The sequence below is a fragment of the Coturnix japonica genome, chromosome 4 (assembly GCF_001577835.2).
Source record: "Coturnix japonica isolate 7356 chromosome 4, Coturnix japonica 2.1, whole genome shotgun sequence".
Classification (NCBI taxonomy): domain Eukaryota; kingdom Metazoa; phylum Chordata; class Aves; order Galliformes; family Phasianidae; genus Coturnix; species Coturnix japonica.
The window spans coordinates 12,935,370-12,956,859 of NC_029519.1; the positions used below are offsets into that span (position 1 = coordinate 12,935,370).

Below are 21,490 nucleotides of genomic sequence, written 5' to 3' on the forward strand. Positions count from 1 at the left end.
CATGGACCGAAACTTCTGGAAGGTATACATGGAAATGAGGTACCAACACAGCTTGTGTGTATGCCGTGCTATGTTATATTTTAGGAGTACTCTTAACTGTCTTAACATTTGTTTTGCTACATCTCTGAACTGGGATCTGTGCCCAGATATAAAGGGTGGCTAGACAGGGGTGATTTTATTCTCTGAAAGCCCACAGTGGATAAGGGCTGTGTTGGCTGTTCCTCTGAGTGAACAGTTCTGTTCTTCAGGCAGATAAAACAGTTTAATAGTTTTGCTACATATTATCTCCTAGTTTATAAATTTACTCTCAGCTAAAAAGCTGATAAATATTCCAGTAACATGGATAGTAGTATCCAGATTTACTTTTTAATAAGCTCATGAAAGGTAAACTTGAATCCTGGGCTACCAAAACGTTAATGCTGAGGCTATTAAAGGCTGTATAACAACATGATACTGGTTTCAATCAGGAGTAAATTTTGAAGCTTTTTGTCAGGCCTGGTGTTTGGCAGCAAGCTACACACTTCAAGTATCTGAAGGCCCTTAGTACATATAACTTAGGTGAAAATGTAGCACTTCAGAATGAGATCGTAATGAGTTCTCAGTGGTAACCTGTGATGTAAAGTACAAGATCAGCCTGTTCCATGTTTTCAAATAGCAGATACTATTTTGCAATTGTATAAACGAGAGTGCCAACAAACAGCTGACAAAGCTCGCATTACCAACCCAGAAAAAATGTTGGCTCAAATGGTCTGTTTAGATACGTCTATAACCTCAGAGATGCCCAGAATTTTCACTGTTTCATACTTTCCCTTTTCAGATTTTCATGAATTTATCTGCCCGCTTGTCTAGCAACATTCAAACTGCAGTTTCATTAAAGGTAAAGACCAAGTTGTTTTTTGTGTGCCAGTGAGTAGACTGATGGTAACAGGGGAACAGGCACTTAACTAACCAGAATCATGAAACACTGAACTTTGTCCAAGTATGAGAAACACAAAGCAGAGACTCTATTTTTGATGGAAAAAATATCCGAGTATTTCTTTGAGTATTTCTGCATTTGTTAGCAAATAAAACTGTTTTTGTTGCTAGCAGCAAATTGCTCACATTAAGGATTTTTCTCTCCCTTTTTCAGAACAAAAACATTCCTAAAAATAAGCTGAAATAGCTTAATAAGTCAAATATAATAAGTCAAATAAGTCAATAGCGCCAGTTTCCTCCTCTTGCTTCTTCAAAAATAAAGCCTCAGACTGTATTACTGTCCCTTTAGCTTAGGGCTGCACAAATAGTTTCTTACTTTTCAGTTGCTACTGTTACTCCTACTTGATTCTTTTTTAAAGTGCTCCAATTACCTAAATGTCAAGTCAGGCCATCAAGCCAGTTGACTTTTAGATTTGTGGTCTGTTGCAAATGGCAACTCAGACCCTTTTTACATCTACTGAGCCAGCAGGGCTTGAACAAGGTCTATCAGGAAGCTATGGAGCTGTGTTAGCACATGGCTGTCCCAGACTAACAAGTTACGCTGAGGGATAGAATGTACTAGTATAAACGGTGTGATCCTATGCACCTCCCTGGCAGAGCTGGCTTGCTCTGTTCTGTCTCTGTTCTGAGCACGTGGTGCTTGACCCAGTCCTGTAAGTATGTCCTCTGCTGAATCACAAAACTACTTGGATATTTTGGAATAAGAACATTCAAAGCTGTCTGCCTCTGAAACTGAACAGGTTGAACAGGCATGCTGATGTCTGTAAGATGTTACGATGCCTTTTAAGAGGTGACGTGTGTGTGTGACCAAGACTGTCAGGGTCTTCTTTCCTTTTTAATTTTATCGTTACATTTCCTTTCCCTAGGAATTGTGTTGGTTTCTGCCCTAATCTCCTGTCTTGGTATAAACTCTTGTGTTTGGAGCACTTCTGGATTTTTTTGTTGTTCTTGTGGTGGCTTCACATCGATTGAACAAAACAGTGTTCAGAGCTGCTAAGTCTAAAAAACTTGAACCTGCATATTACTTTATAAGATAAAATATACTGAAACGTGTTTGGTTATCAAGCAACTGTTACAATACAGTTATTCAGTAAGACTGCCTTTCTTGGTAGAAAACGCCACCACCAATGTCACACCTCTTGCTGACGTATAAAACCCACAACTTCTCTGACTAAATCGGTATATGTTCCATTTATTGTCTATGTACAGCTCATCGCCAGGCTACACCCCCAGATCTTCCATATATAAAAAATAGAGTTGCAAATAACATTATTAAAAGAAATGCACCCTAAAGATCTGTCTGTCACGAAGCACAGCATGGAAGCAGCAGAAAGCAAGTTCAGTAACAAAACAGAGGATAAAATGAGTAAAAAGTTACAGTGCAAAGCTCTGTCTTAGCTAAATCTTTCCCTGTGAATTCCAGCTGTGGATCTAGAGACAAAAGAAATGTAAATATGAGTCCAGGTATGTCTGATTGGGAAGTGATAGGATGGGTTCACCATGTGCCAAACAACAGACTATGCTAAAATTCTGCTAAAATTACCACCACGGTAAAATTCAACAGATGGAGAACACCACAGGATTTTCACTGAGAAATACTGTGCTTGTGCAGACCATTTTCATTAGAAGCAGAACTAGCTGCACAATGAGAATCAAATGCAAAATAGAGGCGGCTCATGCTTGAAACCTCAGGGGCTTCCATCTCAAAAGGCCATGGGTGGGAGCACTGTTCTTAAACCAGTTTTTAAGTGCACTCCCAGTCATCTGTGTATCAGAACATCTGCGTGGAGAGAGCTCCTTCAGATTGCAAATAAGCTACAGCCTGATTTCATGAAGTAATACAGAATGATGTGTAGAATCTCTGTCTTAAATTGCACAGCAGCTGTAGTCGGTGAGACGTTCAGAAAGAATACAGCGTGTCAGGGTAACTACAGTGAAAAGAAGCTGTTGATGTGTGTAGTTGTTTATGGGTTTCAGTGGGGTGTGGGAGGTTCATTTCCCTGGAATCCTTTACTAGGGCATTGAAGAGAGGATTATGATCTGTCCTTACGCTGCAGGTTTGGCTGCCAGACTGGACTTGAGTTCATGCTCTTTGGCATTTTAATGTTTGAGTTGCTCCATTCACAAAAAAGGTTATTATAGAGCAATGCTGATCTACTTCAGGAAATGGAAGAAGTAGCTGTCAACAACCAGCTTGCTCTGTTCACATCACTAAGCTTTTGTCAAGCAAATGTATCAGCAGAATCCTATTTAAAAAAAATAAAAAGATTCAGTATTCACTTTCTCCTGACTTCTGTTCTCACACAGAAATAGATTCATACATAGAAATAGATTCATACTTCTACTGTACTTTGTATTGGTAAATGCTGCTTTACTTGATATATTTCTAGTACTCTGTCACAGGAACACATATGATTTCTTACAGGTTGTGCTGCACAGGTGTTAGCTAATGTACCAAATGTGGGGCCACGAAACAAGCATTAATATTTAATCTATGTAGCAGTAGCAATATCAATAATGATTTTTTTTTCTGTTGAAAATAAGATAGTAGCTAGAAAGTACAAATGTAACTTGTGTTTCCGCAGTAACACCCCATCACACATGTATTACTATTGCAGAAACAAGAACACTACATCTGACTTTGAAGACTTTAACATGCCATATATTGCTTACAGTATGTCCTGAAAATACAGTGAAACTCAGTTCTTAATTTTTCCTTATTAAAAAAAAAAAAACAAAAAAAAAAAAATCCAAAACAGCTCTGAGTGAATTCTCACATTGCCGAGGGTGGGAGCAATGGGAGACAAGAGCAAACTCAGACCTGCCCTTCAGTGTTGAGTGAGGGGACCTGGCTGCGTAGTTCCAGGAGTTACCTGAAGGAAGTGACTTGTGGGAGCGCGGCTGGTCCCTTTTGGTGCCAAGTAAAACAGCTTGACTTAATAGCGTACCTGTTTTCTGATAGCCCTGTTCCATACAGAACAATGGGAATGTCATCAAGTGCAGCGTGGAGTTGCACTTATGTTGTGCTTTGGCACTGTCTTACTTTTCCCTTTGCCAGCCCAAGTGTCTTTCTTTGGCCTGTGGTCAGCATCTTCAGTCATATTTTCAAGTTAGATAACAGCCCTTTATATTGGTGGGTCTCAAACAGATCTGATCTTCTAGACCATGTGATCTAACAATTTTAGGACAATCCACTACTTCTGTGCTTTTGCAAAGCAATCTACAGCTGTAAAAAAACCCCAAAGATGAATTGCTCTAGTTGGGTCCTTGGAGCCATGTAAGTCACAGCCTTAGTATTGCAAAATGACGGTGTAGCAAAGCACAGACTCAGAACTGGCTGCTCTGTTCATCCTTGTTACATCACGCAGGAAGGAGATTATCAATTTCTAATCAGCTGTTTATTTAGCTTTTGGAGAACTTGTATTGCCACACATCCTCTGAAATATGTCCTTGGTTGTACCACTGGCCTTTCTGTGTGCTCGTTATCAGAAGCTGGGTGAAATGCTACCATTGCACAGCTCTGCTGCTGAAACACAGGAGTACGAGTAACATTTGCCATCACGCCTCATGAGTTTGGGTGTACCTTCAGATGTTTGTCAGGCTGAAGTGCTTCTTTAGAAGTACGGGGCGTGTGCTTTCATTTTTGTTTCTAATTTTTGTACCCTTCAGACAGTGTATTTTGTAGATGTTAGAGGAGTTTTGAGGTAACGTCAGTACTTTTTGAGTGTTTACTGTTTTCCATCCTCTTCTGAAATACCAATTGTTTGAGACCCACCAATATGAAGGGCTATTTTCCACATTGTCTGTAAGCTTTTCTCCAGAACCTCCAGGCAAAAACACAAAGCCAGCAAGCCATACCACGTTCATTTCCTTTGGCAAGAACACCAGCAAAACAAAAGGTTGCCTTTCCATTCCTTTGCCACAAGTAAACAAACAAACACTTTAACTTCAGTTAAATTGAATGCTGGCATACACAATACAGTAGTATATAAAGTGGACTGACTCAAAGCCTCATATGCTGGAGGCTTGTGGTCAGATTACAGCATGACCAGTACAGGCTGAGTGCATGAGCGTAAGGGAGGAAGTGTTGGAGTGAATGAGCCCAAAGTATTTACAGTACAGCTTCTGGGTAGAATTTAATGAGGCAGAAGGAACAGAGGTGGGCCTAGAGGAAATACTTTCCTAATTCAGTGTGTGCTCAGTGGACAGTTCTCAGTTGTGAAATCATGTCTCAACCTTTTATGTTCTCTGCCTTTGGGGCACATAAACAGGTCTTATCCTTTCATTAAATATTTGCTTGCTGTCCTGTAAAGATTAGAAGAGACAGTTTCACACCACTCTGTTAGATAATTAGGAAATACAGGGTAAGCTCAGCTGCTCTGGCTTTCACTACAGTGATGCTGGAAGTTCTGCCAATAGATGGCTGACAACTGAACCAGACTGATTTTCATTTTTTTGGTTGATGTTAAGTGTACACACATTTTGAGGCATGAAAACAATAACCATTTTTTTTCTTGAAACTAAAAATAAATGTGATCTTTGCTTATTTACTAAGAAAATCACTGCATTCACTGCTTGTTTCTTATCCCAGGCAGCAGTAAGAGAAGCAAAACTTCCGAATACTACGCGTGCTTTTGCTATTTCAAATATGTCTCTCTGAAAGTAATGCCTCCTATTTATTTCCATGGAAACTACAAGAGATACAAACAGAACAACAACACCACTTGATAGAACAAATTCTCAGCTACAAAACACTGTTTTCCAACCCAGTCACCACCATTAGCTGTGCACATTTGCCAGCAATAAACCAATACCTGCATGCCATGCTCATTAAAGTCTGCACTAGTGGAGGTGCCTCCCTGTCACCACTGCTGCAATGCACCGCTCACCCCTCACTGTGCTCACACCCACTGTTTGGCCCCCATAAACATTCTACAAGTGTCGATGAATGGCAGTAGGTGCCATTTGTTCCATATGGAGGAATTCAGTTCCACCCCTTGGCTTCATCCTCACTTCCATGTCAGATGCCATTCTGTCAGACTGCCCCTCTGTCACATGGCAACAAAATGTAATGGGATATTGGTGGGAAGGTTCATCCTCTACTGCCCTCCCACCAACATCTGCCTCTGATGTCATGGACCAGCATCACAAAATAGCAGACACTACTTTCAGAGCAGCCCTTTGGAATGTATATATTTAAACAGGGACTCCAAAGTCACATCAGAATCCGCTCTAACTTTCCCCTCTCCCTAAGTTGTTTGGACATAGGTACTTATATTTACACTATAAAGACAAAGCAAGAGCTCTTGAAAACTCTCAGACTTGGAGCTACAGTTGCATTTATGGAGCACAGAATTACATCAGACACCTGCTGGCATTGCTCTGCAGCCTTCCTCTGCCTCCTGACGTACAAAACTATGCAAGAGGAAAATACGTAGAAACGTGCCTGTGAAAGGGAACAAAAATTGGACCTTGTGTCTATTTTTTCCACCATGAATAACTTGCAGTAAAATTGGCAGCGTTTGCTTTTTATAAAAAAAGAAAAACAACACCAATATGATGTAAACACTGAATCATTTCCCTTCGTTTTTCTTACTTCAACCTTTCTAACTCCAAAAAAGTCCAAAGATTCTTAAGGCTCTTACTTGGAAACATTCCCTCCTGTGTGTGTGACATGGGGATGTACAGAATATCAAAAACTGTAGTGAGCTGCAGTAAGCACTGCTTGTTTGCTGTGCTCAGCTCGCTGCTTCATTCTGGCAATGCTGTATTTCTCAGGCTTTCTCTAGTTTCATTGTTTATATTGTATAGTCTCTGAGTTCCAATACTGGAATGAGAACTATGAAATATTGATTAAATTCCCTTCCAAAAATGGGTCGTAATTAATAACTGATGTGTTTATTCAGCTCAGTTTGCTTGGTTGGGGTGCTTTTTTTCCAGTGTGTGGAACTGCCTTTCCGCCTGTAAATGCTCGCTGTGCTTTCCAGAGTGCTTACATGTGCCTGAATGCTACAGACATTCCAGCAACAGTTATTATTTAGTCAAAATGGATGTTTTTGGAAAGGTTTTGGTTCTCCCTGAAAGGAGTCAACCTATGCTAGGGCCAGAATTGTGTCTGCATTAGAAGTGGAACTCAGTCATAGGAAAACTGGGATTTCCTCTGATGGTTTTAAACTAAACAACTTCTTGCACTGCAGAGCCCAGTTCTGTGTGGGTTTGGCTGTAAATCAGAATCAGCTCTTTTCCTGTAAGCATTCTTCCTAGAACACTTCCCTAACTTTAATGAAAAAGCATTTAAGAAGCTACAGCGAGTGTTCTAAACAGACTGGAAGAAGTGTGTTTTCTTCACATGATGATATTATTTGGTGAACTGGATCCCTCTCAAACTCTTTAACGAGAGGGAGAAAATAAATGCTGTTAGTCATATACTTTCAATATTAAACCTTTACAGTGTTTGGGATTTGGCTACTTAAAGCTTTTCCTAGTGAAGATAATAATTTGCTGCCTTGCTGGAGTTAATCTGCCTAGGATAAAGTTTCTAACCACAGGTTTTGGGTTGCACTCAGAAGCGCTAGTTGTAGGTGAAACTACTGGATAACCCAATTCACTCGGTTGTTTCCCATAGCAAACCTGAACTTCCCAAGTCTGTAAACACCCAGCACGTACTAATAGCAAGGAGGATGTGACCTCATGGATGATCCATACACTGTAATGTTAAAAGAACTCTGGTCTACAGAGATATCATCTCAAATCTGATAAAATAATCTTACTCGCTAGAGGAAAGTCCTTTGGAAATGCTGCAAACCCAGCTATCCAGAAAAGAAACAGCGTCTGCTTTTCATTTGGTTTGTTTTCTTACACTTTCTTAGTCACGCCTGACGCAAGCTTACTGTTACTGCTTGGAATGTGATTTCCTACATCAAGATCTGGAAGTTCTGTAGTTTCCAAAGTAGACAGATCAGCTTCCAAACATTCTAGTTACACCGCACAATTCAGTGGAATAATAAGCTTTGTATGTCAGTACAAAATGTTACGTATCCTAAATATTCTAATATTCTATACTAGCTTTACTTCAACGCGCACTACACTTCCTTTGCTTTGTGAGCAAAGCTCACTGAGAAGACAGTTGTTAGACTTTGGTGGCAGTCAGCACTTGATGTGCCTTGTGGGTATCTGTGGTTGTGCATCAGTGTGGATGTAAATCCCTCATCCTCCCTCTCAAAGACTGGTTCAACTTTAAAAAAGACATTGAAGGCCCATGGTGTAATTTGAATAGCTGTGTTTGGCTTCTAACCAAATGGGTTTGGATTCCAGCTACTTTGGTAATTTCAGTAGTTTTGTTCTGTTATGGATTGTATTTAAAATACAATATTTACTGGGCTTGAGTATAAGATGGTCTCAGTTCACATGCTATTCTTCAGGAGCAATAGGGCAGAGATTCTGAAAGAATGCTTTCCTCACATCATTCTCTCTGCAGGGCAAAAAAATACCCACCCTAAAATGCACTTCCTTTTTATTTTCTGTTTGAATATAGATCTAATTGACATCAAATAAAGCTTGGGCATCGCTGTCAGATACCATGTAAGTATACATATGTGCATACAGGTATATATGCATGTGTGAGCATGTATCTCTTTATAAGAATATGCTCAAAGGGAAAAGTAACATTTTTCTTCTTTGGACTTAGGAAGTTTTTCCATCCAACTGCTGTTAAGAATTCCAACTGATTTATGTCAGAATAGAAGCATTTTAAATCACCACAATGAGAACAGAGTAGCTAAGTTCTCAGTTTATAAACACTTTTAAGAGTATTTCAAACTAGCCTGAAATTTCAGGATGAAAGTAATGCAACCTTTAATGTTTGCTTATGTGACCTTTAACATAACTGCCTGCAAGCATACAAAGTGTGTTTGTACATGCAGTTAATTCAGACGTTGTGATTTCAGCAGGATATCAGTCTTAGAACACAACCTTCTTTCCCATTAAGACCCTTCATTTTATTATCTCAGGCAGACGTTCTGATGAGGTTTCTGTGTTAGTCCTAGCAGTATGGCTGGCCTTTGTTTTATGTACAAGCTCAACTGCATCTTTCAGAACACTGAATTAACTGGGATAAGAACATCAAACAAGATTTGTGATATAAACCACCGACCTTCATTTTAGAGAACTGGTGCTTGTAGGGGAAGTGGGGTGATGTCCCTTCTGAGGTTTGACTGTTTGCTGAGCAGCTGACTAAAGTTAACTAAAGCAGAACAAGGACACAAGCTTTGAAAAGAATGTAGAGTTTTCTTTTAAGAAAAGATTCTTTCTGAACAAGTCTGAGCTGAGTTTAGTACATGACACATTCAGTAGTCATTTCAGACTACGGGTTTAATTAAAAATGTAACAACATGGTGATGGTGTTATTTTGAGTATGAGAAGTTCTCTCAATCTTACGTTACATATTGTTGATATTGGCATCAGCACAACTGCAAACGTTGGGAGCCTTATTAAAAACCAACAGCCTATTAATAGATCTCTGTTGTGCTGTCAGTAGCAGCTGTCTTGTTTAACCTGCAACATTAATTGTAGCCTCCCTCACCTGGGGTGGCAAACACGTTAATAAAGATACGCTTTGGGGTGTGCCTACATTCTTTTAATGCTTGATGGAGCCCTGAAAATTTCCCTATTCCTATGTATTTTGCTTATCAGATCTTGTCCGTGAAAGACTGAGCTTTCCTATAAGCTAGTCAGCATTGCACCCTTACGTGTCTGAGGTACCCTGTTTCTGTCAATGCACCTTTGCCTTTTCTGTTTCCTGTTCTGTGCATTGTTTGTGCTGTGTTTGCATGCCTTGTTTGCATGCTGTCCAGGTGAAGATAAGCAGCTGTGTCATTTGTGTGACATTGACCTTTATTCAGGTCCAGTTCTCCTTAATGAAGAAAGGTGTCTGACAAAATCTTGCTAAAATGTGCTTCGTTTTAAATTAGATTCCATTTTCCATGCCATTTTCATAGTTCTGAAATATACTGAAGTAGGGTGTGATTATTATTATTAATTTTTCTGGAGGGATGGTTAAATCTGTGCAATCCCTTTTCAGAAGTCTAACATTCACAGACAAAAATTAATTGATCAATACAGCCATTGGTGTGAAGTTAATAAAGCAACAGAGGGATATTCTATTGTTCTCAGATTACAACATGAAGGTTTTTGAGGGCTCAGTATCAAAATACATTTTAATCTGAATATAAGTTGATCTAACATTTTGAAAGGCAGTAAAGACACCTACTCTATCTTTCCACTGCAGAACAAATATTTAGGGGGAAAAACAGCTTGACCTCTCCCATTGTTACACAACTGCATCATTACACAAGCAGTTTAAACATAATATTAAGATATAAGAGAACAGACTTCAAATGTACAGCCCCAAACTATTCCAGCAGAGATGGGGGAAAGGTCTTCGAAAAGTAAATATTTGTGGATGGAACAAACAAGTATGGAAGAGTCACTCTTTAATCTCAGAGCAGATGCACCGATACATCATGCAACCACATGTACCAGTTAATTCAGTCTCCTTGGTCTCGATGCATTTGAGGTGAAATCTTAAAGGACTAGAACTAATGGACTGACTGTAATACTAATTTAATTCTCTCTCTTTTTTTCCCCCCCTGCTCTCTGCTTGGCTCTGGTCTTCACCCACAGGTGTCCACTGCTGGCTCCCAAAGGTTACTAAAATTCTAGCAGCTGCCTTGAAACCAAGCTACCTAAGCTTCATTTACTGTTGCTTCTCCCTACACCATACCACACTGCTGCTTTTGCTCTTGCCTGCTCAGAACACACTAAGAGATTTTCTTTTTCAAATACCCACAATGAAACTTAGGCTAGAAGTACGTGCCATTCTTTTGCTGCCTGTGTACTTGTTAATATCTGTATACAGTATGCTTGTATTTATTCCTTGGTATTTTCTTACCAATGCTAAGAAGAAAAAGGCTATGGCAAAGCGTTTAAAAGCTAAGCCCATCTCGGACAAACCTGGAAGCCCCTACCGTTCTGTCACTCATCTTGACTCACTTGCAAACATAAACATTCCTGGAGCAGACACGTTGGACAAACTGTTTGACCACGCATTAGCAAAGTTTGGGAAAAAGGACTGTCTCGGGACCAGAGAAATACTGAGTGAAGAAAATGAAATGCAACCAAATGGAAAAGTCTTCAAAAAGGTACAGCTTAACATTTAGTATTTAGTTCTGATTAGGTTTTGAGTTCTTTTATATTCTGCCTTGACAACAGTAGAGGTCTTCCTTAATCTCTTTTTGACTTAAAATGTGTGCTTTATAGTAGTTAAAGAGTAATGCACAAGAGAATGCACTCATGACTTTGCCGCAAGAAAAATGGAAGTGCTTGCTGCGTTGGGCACCAGCTCACAAAAGCAAGAAGAGCTGCATCAGTCACTTATCAACAAGTCTGTTTTTTCTGTTGTTGCCCCTTCCTCCAGTTAATCTTAGGAACCTACAGATGGCTGTCCTATGAAGAAGTAAATCAGAAAGTGAATCGCTTGGGGAGCGGACTGATGGCCCTGGGACTAACCCCAAAGAGCACCGTTGTTATATTCTGTGAGACCCGAGCAGAATGGATGATAGCAGCTCTGGCTTGCTTCAAGTACAACTTCCCTCGTGAGTGCTGAACTTCTGTACTTTGTTATAGAAGTGATTTCCAGTACTGCTTTGGCTATTAAGAATGTGTCAGTCCTGACACTGATAGTATAAGAATTAAACTTATTCTGTATATCACCTGAGTTTTGAAGTTTCCAGTGAATTCTGTACATTTTAGAGATCACTGCAATTTACTGTTCAATTTCTTAAATACTGTGAGGACTCGGTAGTTGCATTTTCCCCACAGACTGTGGGATGGTTGTAGCATTTTCTGTCTATATTCTGACCTCCGTATCTGAAACATGAAATGGTTACTGGAAGAATGGTAACCAAAATGAGATGCTAGGCTAAGGGGGTGGGTATTTTGGTAACACTGCCAAACTGCTCAAGTTCCTTACCATTATGCATGTGATTTATTTTATTTAAACAGTCAGTATTTAATCTGACTTGTTACATGCAGCCTTCTCAGCTAAGTGGAAGTGCACTGCAGGAACAGTGGCTGGTGCCTTGCAGTGTGAGTGTCAGCTCTCCTGCAACATTCTGGTTGCAAAGTGCTCAGAAGAAGAATGCATTTTCAGCTGCTCAGTATGTTTTCATTGAATTTAAGTTTATCTTTTTGTTTTGATGATTTCTCTTCTTCCATATAACTGTCCTCATTCCTGTGATCTCTTGTAGAACACAATTCAGATTTGGAAAGATTAAAAGCTGCTTTATTTCCTAATTTAAAAAAATAAATAAATCCCATTGAGCTCATTCCCCCCACAGTGCATTGCAGTGAGCTACAGCAAGAGCTTTTGCATTTGTTGTTGCCTTAATTTCTGTACTCATTCTCTCTCTCGGATTAACAGTTGTTACCTTGTATGCTACGCTGGGTGAAGAGGCAGTAACCTATGGTCTCAACGAATGTGGAGCATCATATCTGATAACCAGCACAGAACTCCTTGAGAGCAAACTTAAGGTAACTTGGCCCCAGCTTTACCTGCCTCCAAGTAAACCTGCACTAATTTTACAGAGCAGTGACTGCTAACAACCTCCTTTCTGTTCTGCAGGCTACATTGCCACAGATCTCCTGTCTTAAACATATAATTTATGTGGACAATAAGACTATCAATAAATCTGAATACCCTGAAAACGTTGAGATTCATAGTATGCAGACAGTGGAAGAGCTGGGAGCCAAACCAGAAAACGGTAAGTGAATCACTTCAGAGAATCGATCAAGCGATGTGAAATCAGACCTGATCAAAGATGTTGGGTAGGAGAAAAAGTAAACGTGCCAAGTCTCAAACAAGGGAAGTGGCAGATGGCTGGATCATCCTCCACCCCTTTAAATAAATGGATAATTTCTTAGATCCCTATTTATTGTCCTGTACCTTTCTTCACATTTCAGGTATTTCAGGATAAAACTTAATTTTAAGTTTCTAAAATAAAACCAGAATATCTCTAAGACTCTGCCTTTATTTTGGGAAGTGAAGTAGAATCTGGTTCCATGTTCCATTTTCTGCTACTCTTACCTTTTATTCACCTTATTTTCACTATTTTTCTAAAGAGAAAAGAACTTGAAAGGTTTATTTGCTTGTTAGCTTGGAAACATCTTTTATCTGAGCCAGTCCGAGAATGGAAAACCACCTTGGACACCAGAATAACTATTACATAACCCTACAACACTGGGCAGCCTGGAGTGACCGTAACACCTTCAAGGAAGGAGAAAATCCAACCTTGAACATCCTTTTTCCTTAGTGGTCAGCACTTAGCCAGAAAGTAGGTAAGAATTAATGCAGTTTTTCTCTTGCATTCCATAGCAAGCATTCAGCCAAGCAGACCAGTTCCCACAGACCTGGCTTTAGTGATGTACACCAGCGGCTCTACTGGGAGACCAAAAGGAGTGATGATGCAGCATAAGAACTTGATAGCTGGAATGACAGGACAGTGCGAGAGAATACCTGGGCTGGGGTAAGAAACACTTTGTTGCCAGGTGTTGAAGGGATGAAACAGAACCTCTAAAAATGTGTAAGTTTATGGAAAACCTGTTGCTGACACCAACTATTAGCTTCATTTTATTGTGAGCCAATTAATCTTTAGTTTATATGAAATACACATTGTGTTCATGATCTCACCCTGTTCTTTGTAAAGTGTGCCCTTCTAGATCTTGTCCCACGTGCTTTTTCTGCACTACATTTTTCTCCTTCATCACCTTTATCTAGATGCCTGGGATGGATTCTGCATTCTTCTATGCATTAGAAAACATCAGCAGATGGGGAAATTACTCATCTAGTCAAACATAGGAAAGTTTTTTTGCTAGATGCTGTCAGTCAGCTAGAATCACTTCAGGAAATATACCAGAGCCTACCACTTTCATTCAACTGGAGAGACTCCTGCTGGATGGATAATACATGTACTGCTGAATCTGATCCAGTATTCTGCACTGAAATGAGCAGAGAAATAACAAATTGTTTTGATCATAGTGGAGCCATCTGCAAACTCCCTCGCTAATGTTCTGAGAAAACGTTTTGTGAATGCGGATGTATCTTCGTCACCGCATTCACAAATGCAGCTAAAATAACCTGCAATAAGTCTTTTGTATGGTACGATGCTATGGCCATTCTGACCTGATATTACTTCAGTGATCAGCTCTCCACTGACCTGTTTGAGGAGGAGATGCTATGATGTATTGTGTTGGTGATGGTTTAAAAATAGTGATTACATCCTTAATTTGGCACCTGGGATGTAATCTCCCATAAGGAGAAGAAACCTGCAATAGAGCACTAAGGAAACTTGAGCTTCCTAGAAAACAAGGGAAATCCTATAACTCACACTGGTCTCAGTGAGGTAAGATTCTTACTGATTCAGTTTATAAACTGATTTATAATCACACCCTTCTTGCATGTGAAGAAGTCTATGTGACCCGAGTCTCCCAGAAACACAGCCAAACAGCACAAAAGAAGCAAAGCAGTATTTCAGTGCACTCATGCATCATTGTTCATTAGATAATCTTTCCTTTACTAGGCCCAAGGATACTTACATTGGTTATTTGCCCCTGGCCCATGTATTGGAACTGACAGCAGAAATTTCTTGCGTCACTTACGGCTGCAGGATTGGATATTCCTCTCCACTTACACTGTCAGATCAGGTGAGGGGTGTGGGGAAAGCAAAAGCAAATGGAAGCTTTCACAGTCTGAGCTCTTGATTAGCTACTCTCTTCCTTTACAGAAGTGCTGATGTATGTGGTACACTTAATAATAATTTTTTCAGAAAATGATGCAATTAAACATTCTTGGTGGAGCTACTGCAGCAAGTCACACATCAAATTTTAGTTAAGCTTTTGCTTTTATAATACTCAGGAAATCCAGAAGAAAACCTGATCAATGCGTATAGTGTTATCCTAGAGAAAAATCAGGATACGATCAGCTATTAAAACACTAACTGCACATAGGACTCCATAAACTGATTTTAAGTTCTTAGTCTCAGTTTGAGTTCATTATTGCAGCTCTGTTTTTGCCTTATTCCATTTAGTAATGAAGATAAACGAGAGCAAATTAAGCTAGAGAAGAATGCTTCCGTACATTCTGCTGGTACAGAGATGGCATCACATTTTAAAATAAACAAAAACCAACTCACCATTAACAAAAAAATGAGGCCAGAAAATACTTCTGGAGGAATATAGAGGGAGTGCAAGGACAAGAGAGAGAAAACAAAAAGTTCCACAGGGTGGACTTGCTTTACCCAGCTGGGCTTGCAAAACACCTGATATTTTAGCTGAAATTGTTGTTAATTGCTACATTTTTCAATCACAGTGGGAAAAGAAAGTATTATAAGCAGGAAGTGTTAAGTAGAGGGACAGGGGAAAATTCCATGACTGCATATCCCCTCTGCTTTGGTCCTTCTCAGAAGAGCTGCTTGGTTTTCATCTTCATAAACTATTATTTTTTCTGTGTTACAGTCGAGTAAGATTAAGAAGGGCAGCAAAGGAGACTGCACTGTACTTAAGCCTACACTGATGGCAGCTGTGCCTGTAAGTATGCAGATATTTGAAGCAGAAAGAGTGCTTTATCAGTCATTCATGCTGGCACATGTATTTAAGGACTTTGTTGTATAAGAAACTGTTACTAATAGGTAAGAAAGCAGAATATAGAAATCGCAGTTGTCACTGCTTGAGTTGGAGAACTGGTCAACAGGCTTCTCTATGGCACTGAGTCTCAGTGCTATTAATCCAAAACAAGCCCCACCCAAACAAAACAAATCAACAAAAATCACACACATCTGCTGCTTTCTGCTGAAGAAAAACCTTCTTCACATGCCCTGGAATTACATCATTGTGTTTACCTCCGTCATGATTCTACCCCATCTGGCTCAGAAGACCAGTAGCATCAGCCTGTGCTACACTGATGGGTGTGGTGGGAGGAGGGTTTGTTTTCTTGTAATAACAGCAAGTTTAGTTTTCTGTTGTTCTGCAGCCTCTTTAGTGAATAGCCAGGAGCCTTAAAATCAATTCACTAGATGTACACACTTTCAAAAACAGGAATAATATACAGAGACTTGATATTTTTCTTAGTAGTCCACTGAGTGAAAACCAATGACTTACAGCCCCGTCTTTTCTGTAAAATGGCTACTTAAGCTTATTTCTTAGGGAATACTCAACTGTTGACTGTGAGCACAAGTAGTGGCTATTTAAAATACAGCCATAATCCCATTTTGGAAGGAATCCACAAAAAAAAAGCACACACCAAAAAAACATCCACGCAGACACGTTCACATGAATTAACTGCAGAATGGTGAAATACAGACAGCAATAACACTGGCCCCCACCTAAGCATCTTGACTCTAGAGACTCATTATCACACAAAGAAATTAAGAGTAAAAAGTGAAACCAAGACTGCTGATCCATTCTCAGTTGCTAGCATGTAGGATCTGGAGCCCAACAGCAATGAGGGGAAACCTTCACAATGCCGTAGGAAGCAAAATGCTACGCCACATACCAAACATCTACCTCATAAACACTGCACTTGCTAGAAGTATTGTATTATCATCAAAACACCATAACATCACTAGCAAGGAAAATTTATAAGGAATGAATTAGAAAGTAATTAAAGGCGTGGTATAGTTGGAATAATACAAGTACAGTTATAAAAATAGATGACCAGAGGATATCAAAGGAAAAGACTCACCTGCTCTGAGGCCTTCAGTCAAGATGGATGCCCACCAATGTTGAGACTCACCACAAAGAGCAAACTACAGAAAGAGATACTAACTTATTGGTGGTCAGCCCATAAATGGGATCTAAGAGAGTAAGTCAAGCTCCACCCCTTCCAGTAGCAGAGCTGAATTACCTTCACCTGTGCTCCCACAGCTGACCCATCACTTGCCTCAGATGGTTAATCAGAGGTTCAGGCTGTCATCAACAGTTTCCCTTAAAGGCACAAATACATCTAAATATTTGATTCAATTAGAACGTGCTCATAGTTCCTTCTGGCCTTTGTAATTCTGAATACCTTGTCATGCAATTGCAGGCTTTTAAAAAAGCTAAACCCAAATTCAAGGTGTTATAAAGCAGTTTTTCACATTTTAGGTACAGGTTGAGGCATTACTGATATCGTGATTAATAAAACTCAAGATCTGTAGCTGTGAGTGATAGAGAAGACATCTTAAGAGCAAAGGGTATGAAGTATTTTAAAACCAAACTTGGTGCTCAGAAAGATGTTTGCAGAAGTGCAAGTGGTGCTATGGATTGCTGCAATATGTCTGGAGATCTACAGTGGTTACTCAGTTATTTGCCCTTGACTTACAACTCTGCATACGTCTGCTAAACTGAGCTATGTACTATAATGTGAGGGCTCTTCCCCTCTAGCAGTGCTGTTGTGAGGCAACAGAAGCAAGTGGAGAAAAGTCACGATAAGTCCCTCGTTTTCTGCTGCATTTTTGACACTTCATTCCACCCATTTCAAACAGCTCCAGGCTGCAACGATCTTTAAATTGGCTAATTGATAATATATTAAGCACATTAGAGTTAAGCGTTGCTTAAGCAACGATGCAGATATTTTCCTTCTTGCTGTGTTACTCATTTATAAGAGAGAACAGTATTTGTTTTTTTAATTATTATTTTTATCATGGAATTTTACTCTTTGTGGTAATTTTCCTTTCTTTTTTTTAACACTTTATAGGAAATAATGGACAGAATTTATAAAAATGTCATGAGTAAAGTTCAGGAGATGAACTATATTCAGAGAACTCTGTTCAAGATCGGCTATGACTACAAACTGGAACAAATCAAAAGAGGATACGATGCACCTCTGTGTAACATGTAAGTATGATTCATGGCCCAGCTGCGCTTTTTTCATTGAGATTTGTTAAAGCAGACTAAAAGAATAATAATCTAAGCTATCTGACATCAGGCAATTCTGTTCCAGCATGCAAACATGATCTAATGACTAAACTGAAATTAACCAAGTTCTTACAGGAAACAGAGGAGATATTTAATGGTAATCATTGAATCATACACTGTCACAAGTGGGAAGGAATGCACAAGAATCACTGAGTCCAACTCCTGGCCCCACACGGCACTACCCAAACCCTATGTCTGAGGTCACTGTCCAAACAATGCTTGAACTCCAGCAGCTCAGGGCTGTGCCTGCTGCCCTGTAAGAGTTCCAGTAAGAATGACAATCTTCTGACCAAATGACTCGTTAGATTTCATCGGGTTTCATTCTGTATATAGAATTGAAAACTTTATGTATGTGTAAGTTGTAGGAATTCTGCTGTCTTCAAACGTTAGACAAGAAGTAAGGCTTTCAATTATCCCTGCTCCCCAGTAAAACCTGTGAACATTATTTCTGAGGTGCTGCAGACAGGAAGGATTGTCTCATTTCTTCTCATAGAAGTGAGCTGAATGAATGATCCTTAGTGTACATTCTTCTCTCTTTCCAGACTGTTGTTTAAAAAAGTAAAGGCACTGCTAGGAGGGAACATCCGTATGATGCTTTCCGGAGGAGCCCCGCTCTCACCCCAAACACAAAGATTCATGAATATCTGTTTTTGCTGTCCTGTGGGCCAAGGCTATGGATTAACAGAAACATGTGGAGCTGGAACAATTACAGAAGGTAGTTAAAATACTTCTGGGAGTATATTTTAGGAGCTTTTAAAGGGTAAATTCTGAATAGCTGTGGCTCTTAACTGTCTTCAATATAAGTTGTCTTCAAAGCTGTAGTTTGAACTTATACTTCAAAATGAAAAAAAAATCAACACTTTGTGATTTTCCTTGTTCTTTCCCTAAGTTGCTGATTATAGCACTGGAAGAGTTGGAGCTCCTCTTATTTGCTGTGAAATCAGATTGAGAGACTGGCAAGAAGGTAAGAGCATCCAATGCTTTGACTTCAGAATAAGTAGTTAAATAATTTAACCAGTGCTTAGCTGGTTTCCTAGCCTAAATGCTTAGCTAGGGCACAGCATATGAAGTAACTGTTCATCTTTGATAGCAGTCTTTAGTTTGTGCATGAACTTTAAGCTAAAGTTTCAGAACATTTTCTTAGCAGCAAAATATATAATTTGAAAATAATTGTGTGGGGATTTTTTTTTCCAGGGGGCTACACTAACAGAGACAAACCTAATCCTAGAGGAGAAATTATAATTGGTGGACCTAATGTCTCAATGGGATACTTTAAAAATGAAGAGAAAACCAGAAAAGATTTCACTGTTGATGAGAATGGGCAGAGGTGGCTCCATACTGGAGATATTGGAGAATTCCATCCAGATGGGTGTCTGCAGATCATAGGTTGGCCTCACTTTTTGCTATCCCAACCTACTATAAGGTCTTGACATAATTGGAAGGCTGTGCTTAGTCTTGTTGGCTTTGATGAGGCCAATCGACCTAAGATCACCTGCTTGCAAAATCATAGTGTGAGACTTCTCTAGAACTGTTCAGTTATAAGAAAATGTTGGAAGTGATGCCATTCCCTGCCACGTATCACTGCTTAATTCCTGTGTGCTAATGAATAAATGTAAGATTATTTCTTAGTATTTAATACAAAACTTGAAGATCAGAATCTCCACCACGTTCATATCAGTTGCATGACAAGAAGTGTAATGTTTTGTAAATTTCATGGCAGGAGTTTTATGAAGTTACAAGAATACATATGTGCTGTTAGCATCTTTATAATTTGGATTAAATGCTCTAATTCATTTGTATTCACTTTCCCATGGCACACCATTTAATACATACATAGTGGGTTTGTAAATGAGTCTGTGGAAATGTAGAAGTTCAAATGGAGCAAGCACGTTGTTTTCTTTCCCCTCTACTCCTAGATCGTAAAAAAGACTTGGTAAAGCTACAAGCTGGGGAATACGTGTCTCTGGGCAAAGTAGAGGCAGCACTGAAGAACTGTTCATTGATTGATAATATCTGTGCTTATGCCAAAAGGTAAGAGTAGTATTAACTTTGTGTAAATCGAAATACAAGCTGTGACTCACTTCTATACTGATATAATACAGTTTTCATTGAACAAAAGCCCCTACCAGAATATGAATTATAAATAGCATCTCTAAAGCAACATACATAGGCTCCAAGATTCCCTGTAACTGGAAAAAGTAACTTATCTTTTTCTGTTGGCACTTCTTCTATAGTAGTTGATCTGGTTTTGTCCCACCCCCACCCTTAACAGGTATAATTTAGCACGTGCTTTGGCTTTCTGTCAGAATATGAGGGGAAATTCATCTGGACGTTCTGCGCCAGAACTAAATCTCTGAGTTTTGGAAGCAGCCAAATAACCCAGGTGTCTCCTCTCCCCCTGCTTATACATGCTACATGAAGGGAAACTGCAGAGGACTACTGAAACACAAGATACAGTTGGAAAGCAAAATTACACTGTAGTTTCACAAGTGCACTTAGAAGTATGATAGTGATCAAACTTAACCACTTACAGCTTAGATCCTGAGCTTTGATAAGTTGTAAGTTGTGAAAACCTTAAGTAAAAAAAGGATCTTGTGTGCAGGATTAACTACAGCTCAAGAAGCACTGGGGCTCTGTGTATCTATAATCAAGTAAGCACAGAATCATTGAAATTGGAGCTTTAACTGTTTTATTCCCTTCCTTCTCTCTATCCTGTGGCAGTGACCAGTCTTATGTGATCAGTTTTGTGGTTCCCAATCAGAAGAAGCTGACGGCATTAGCTGAGCAGAAAGGTATAAGTGGAACCTGGGTTGAAATTTGTAACAATCCTACAATGGAAGCTGAAATACTACGAGAAATTAAGGAGGTGGCAAACAAGAGTAAGTAAAATGCCAATCTCATAGAGCTTATTTAGGCAGAAGTTTTCAGTTACCCCCACTGACTGCTCTTTATTCTTCCTGGTGCCTCAGTCTGCCAAAACATAGAGGAGTTTTAACAGAAAGACCATATCAAATTTATTCCTCTTATTCCAGGAGCAGACCATCCTTTTTGGTCATCTTAACTACTCTCTCTTTTTATTATTATAAATAATAAAATATAAATATATTTTCCCCAACTAACTTCTAGGGGGAGGTTGTTTGTTTAATGCAGTTAAGATGCAGGAGGTTCAGAAGGGAAGTTAACAAGACATTTGCAGCAAGAAAATTACTTAAGCAAGACATTTCAAAGCTTTTTTTGCCATGCAGTGTTGTGTATTACTACTTAGAACAACTATGACCCTTATGTTTATGACAGCTTCTATCCTGCTGTCCTTACTACAGAGATAGAAATGATCAAAAACCTCATCAGTTCTTTATGAGGACAAAGAAATCCCGAGCTAACCGGGGTCAGGAACCTCTCTAAAGTGCTACGCACCTCATACATGGAAGCAGTAAAACAGTGTAAGCACACACTACGCACTGCCTCTCAGACCTGGAGCATCTGCCTTTTGAAACCAAGACAATTAGAA

At 39.4% G+C, this 21,490-nt stretch overlaps 2 protein-coding genes across 10 annotated transcripts in view; one reads left to right on the forward strand and one right to left on the reverse strand.

Annotated features, from left to right (window-relative positions):
* Nucleotides 1-21,490, reverse strand: part of TMEM164 (transmembrane protein 164) — a 90,511-nt gene that overhangs the window by 62,254 nt on the left and 6,767 nt on the right. The gene's annotated exons all lie outside the window — the stretch shown is intronic.
* The window catches only part of ACSL4 (acyl-CoA synthetase long chain family member 4), a 32,623-nt gene that overhangs the window by 8,675 nt on the left and 2,458 nt on the right, over nt 1-21,490 (forward strand). For 3 of the 9 annotated variants that reach the window (XM_015860455.2, XM_015860454.2, XM_015860456.2), the window contains 14 exons: nt 8,510-8,556; nt 10,657-11,174; nt 11,450-11,627; nt 12,455-12,564; nt 12,656-12,794; nt 13,406-13,556; nt 14,610-14,733; nt 15,544-15,615; nt 17,762-17,901; nt 18,525-18,697; nt 18,872-18,946; nt 19,177-19,368; nt 19,899-20,013; nt 20,704-20,861. In XM_015860455.2, coding sequence (XP_015715941.1) covers nt 10,824-11,174; nt 11,450-11,627; nt 12,455-12,564; nt 12,656-12,794; nt 13,406-13,556; nt 14,610-14,733; nt 15,544-15,615; nt 17,762-17,901; nt 18,525-18,697; nt 18,872-18,946; nt 19,177-19,368; nt 19,899-20,013; nt 20,704-20,861 — 1,978 coding nt within the window. In that variant the 5' untranslated portion in view covers nt 8,510-8,556; nt 10,657-10,823. The remainder of the gene's footprint in view (nt 1-8,509; nt 8,557-10,656; nt 11,175-11,449; nt 11,628-12,454; nt 12,565-12,655; nt 12,795-13,405; nt 13,557-14,609; nt 14,734-15,543; nt 15,616-17,761; nt 17,902-18,524; nt 18,698-18,871; nt 18,947-19,176; nt 19,369-19,898; nt 20,014-20,703; nt 20,862-21,490) is intronic. The other 6 variants (XM_015860458.2, XM_015860457.2, XM_015860460.2 and 3 more) reach the window with 2 other exon arrangements.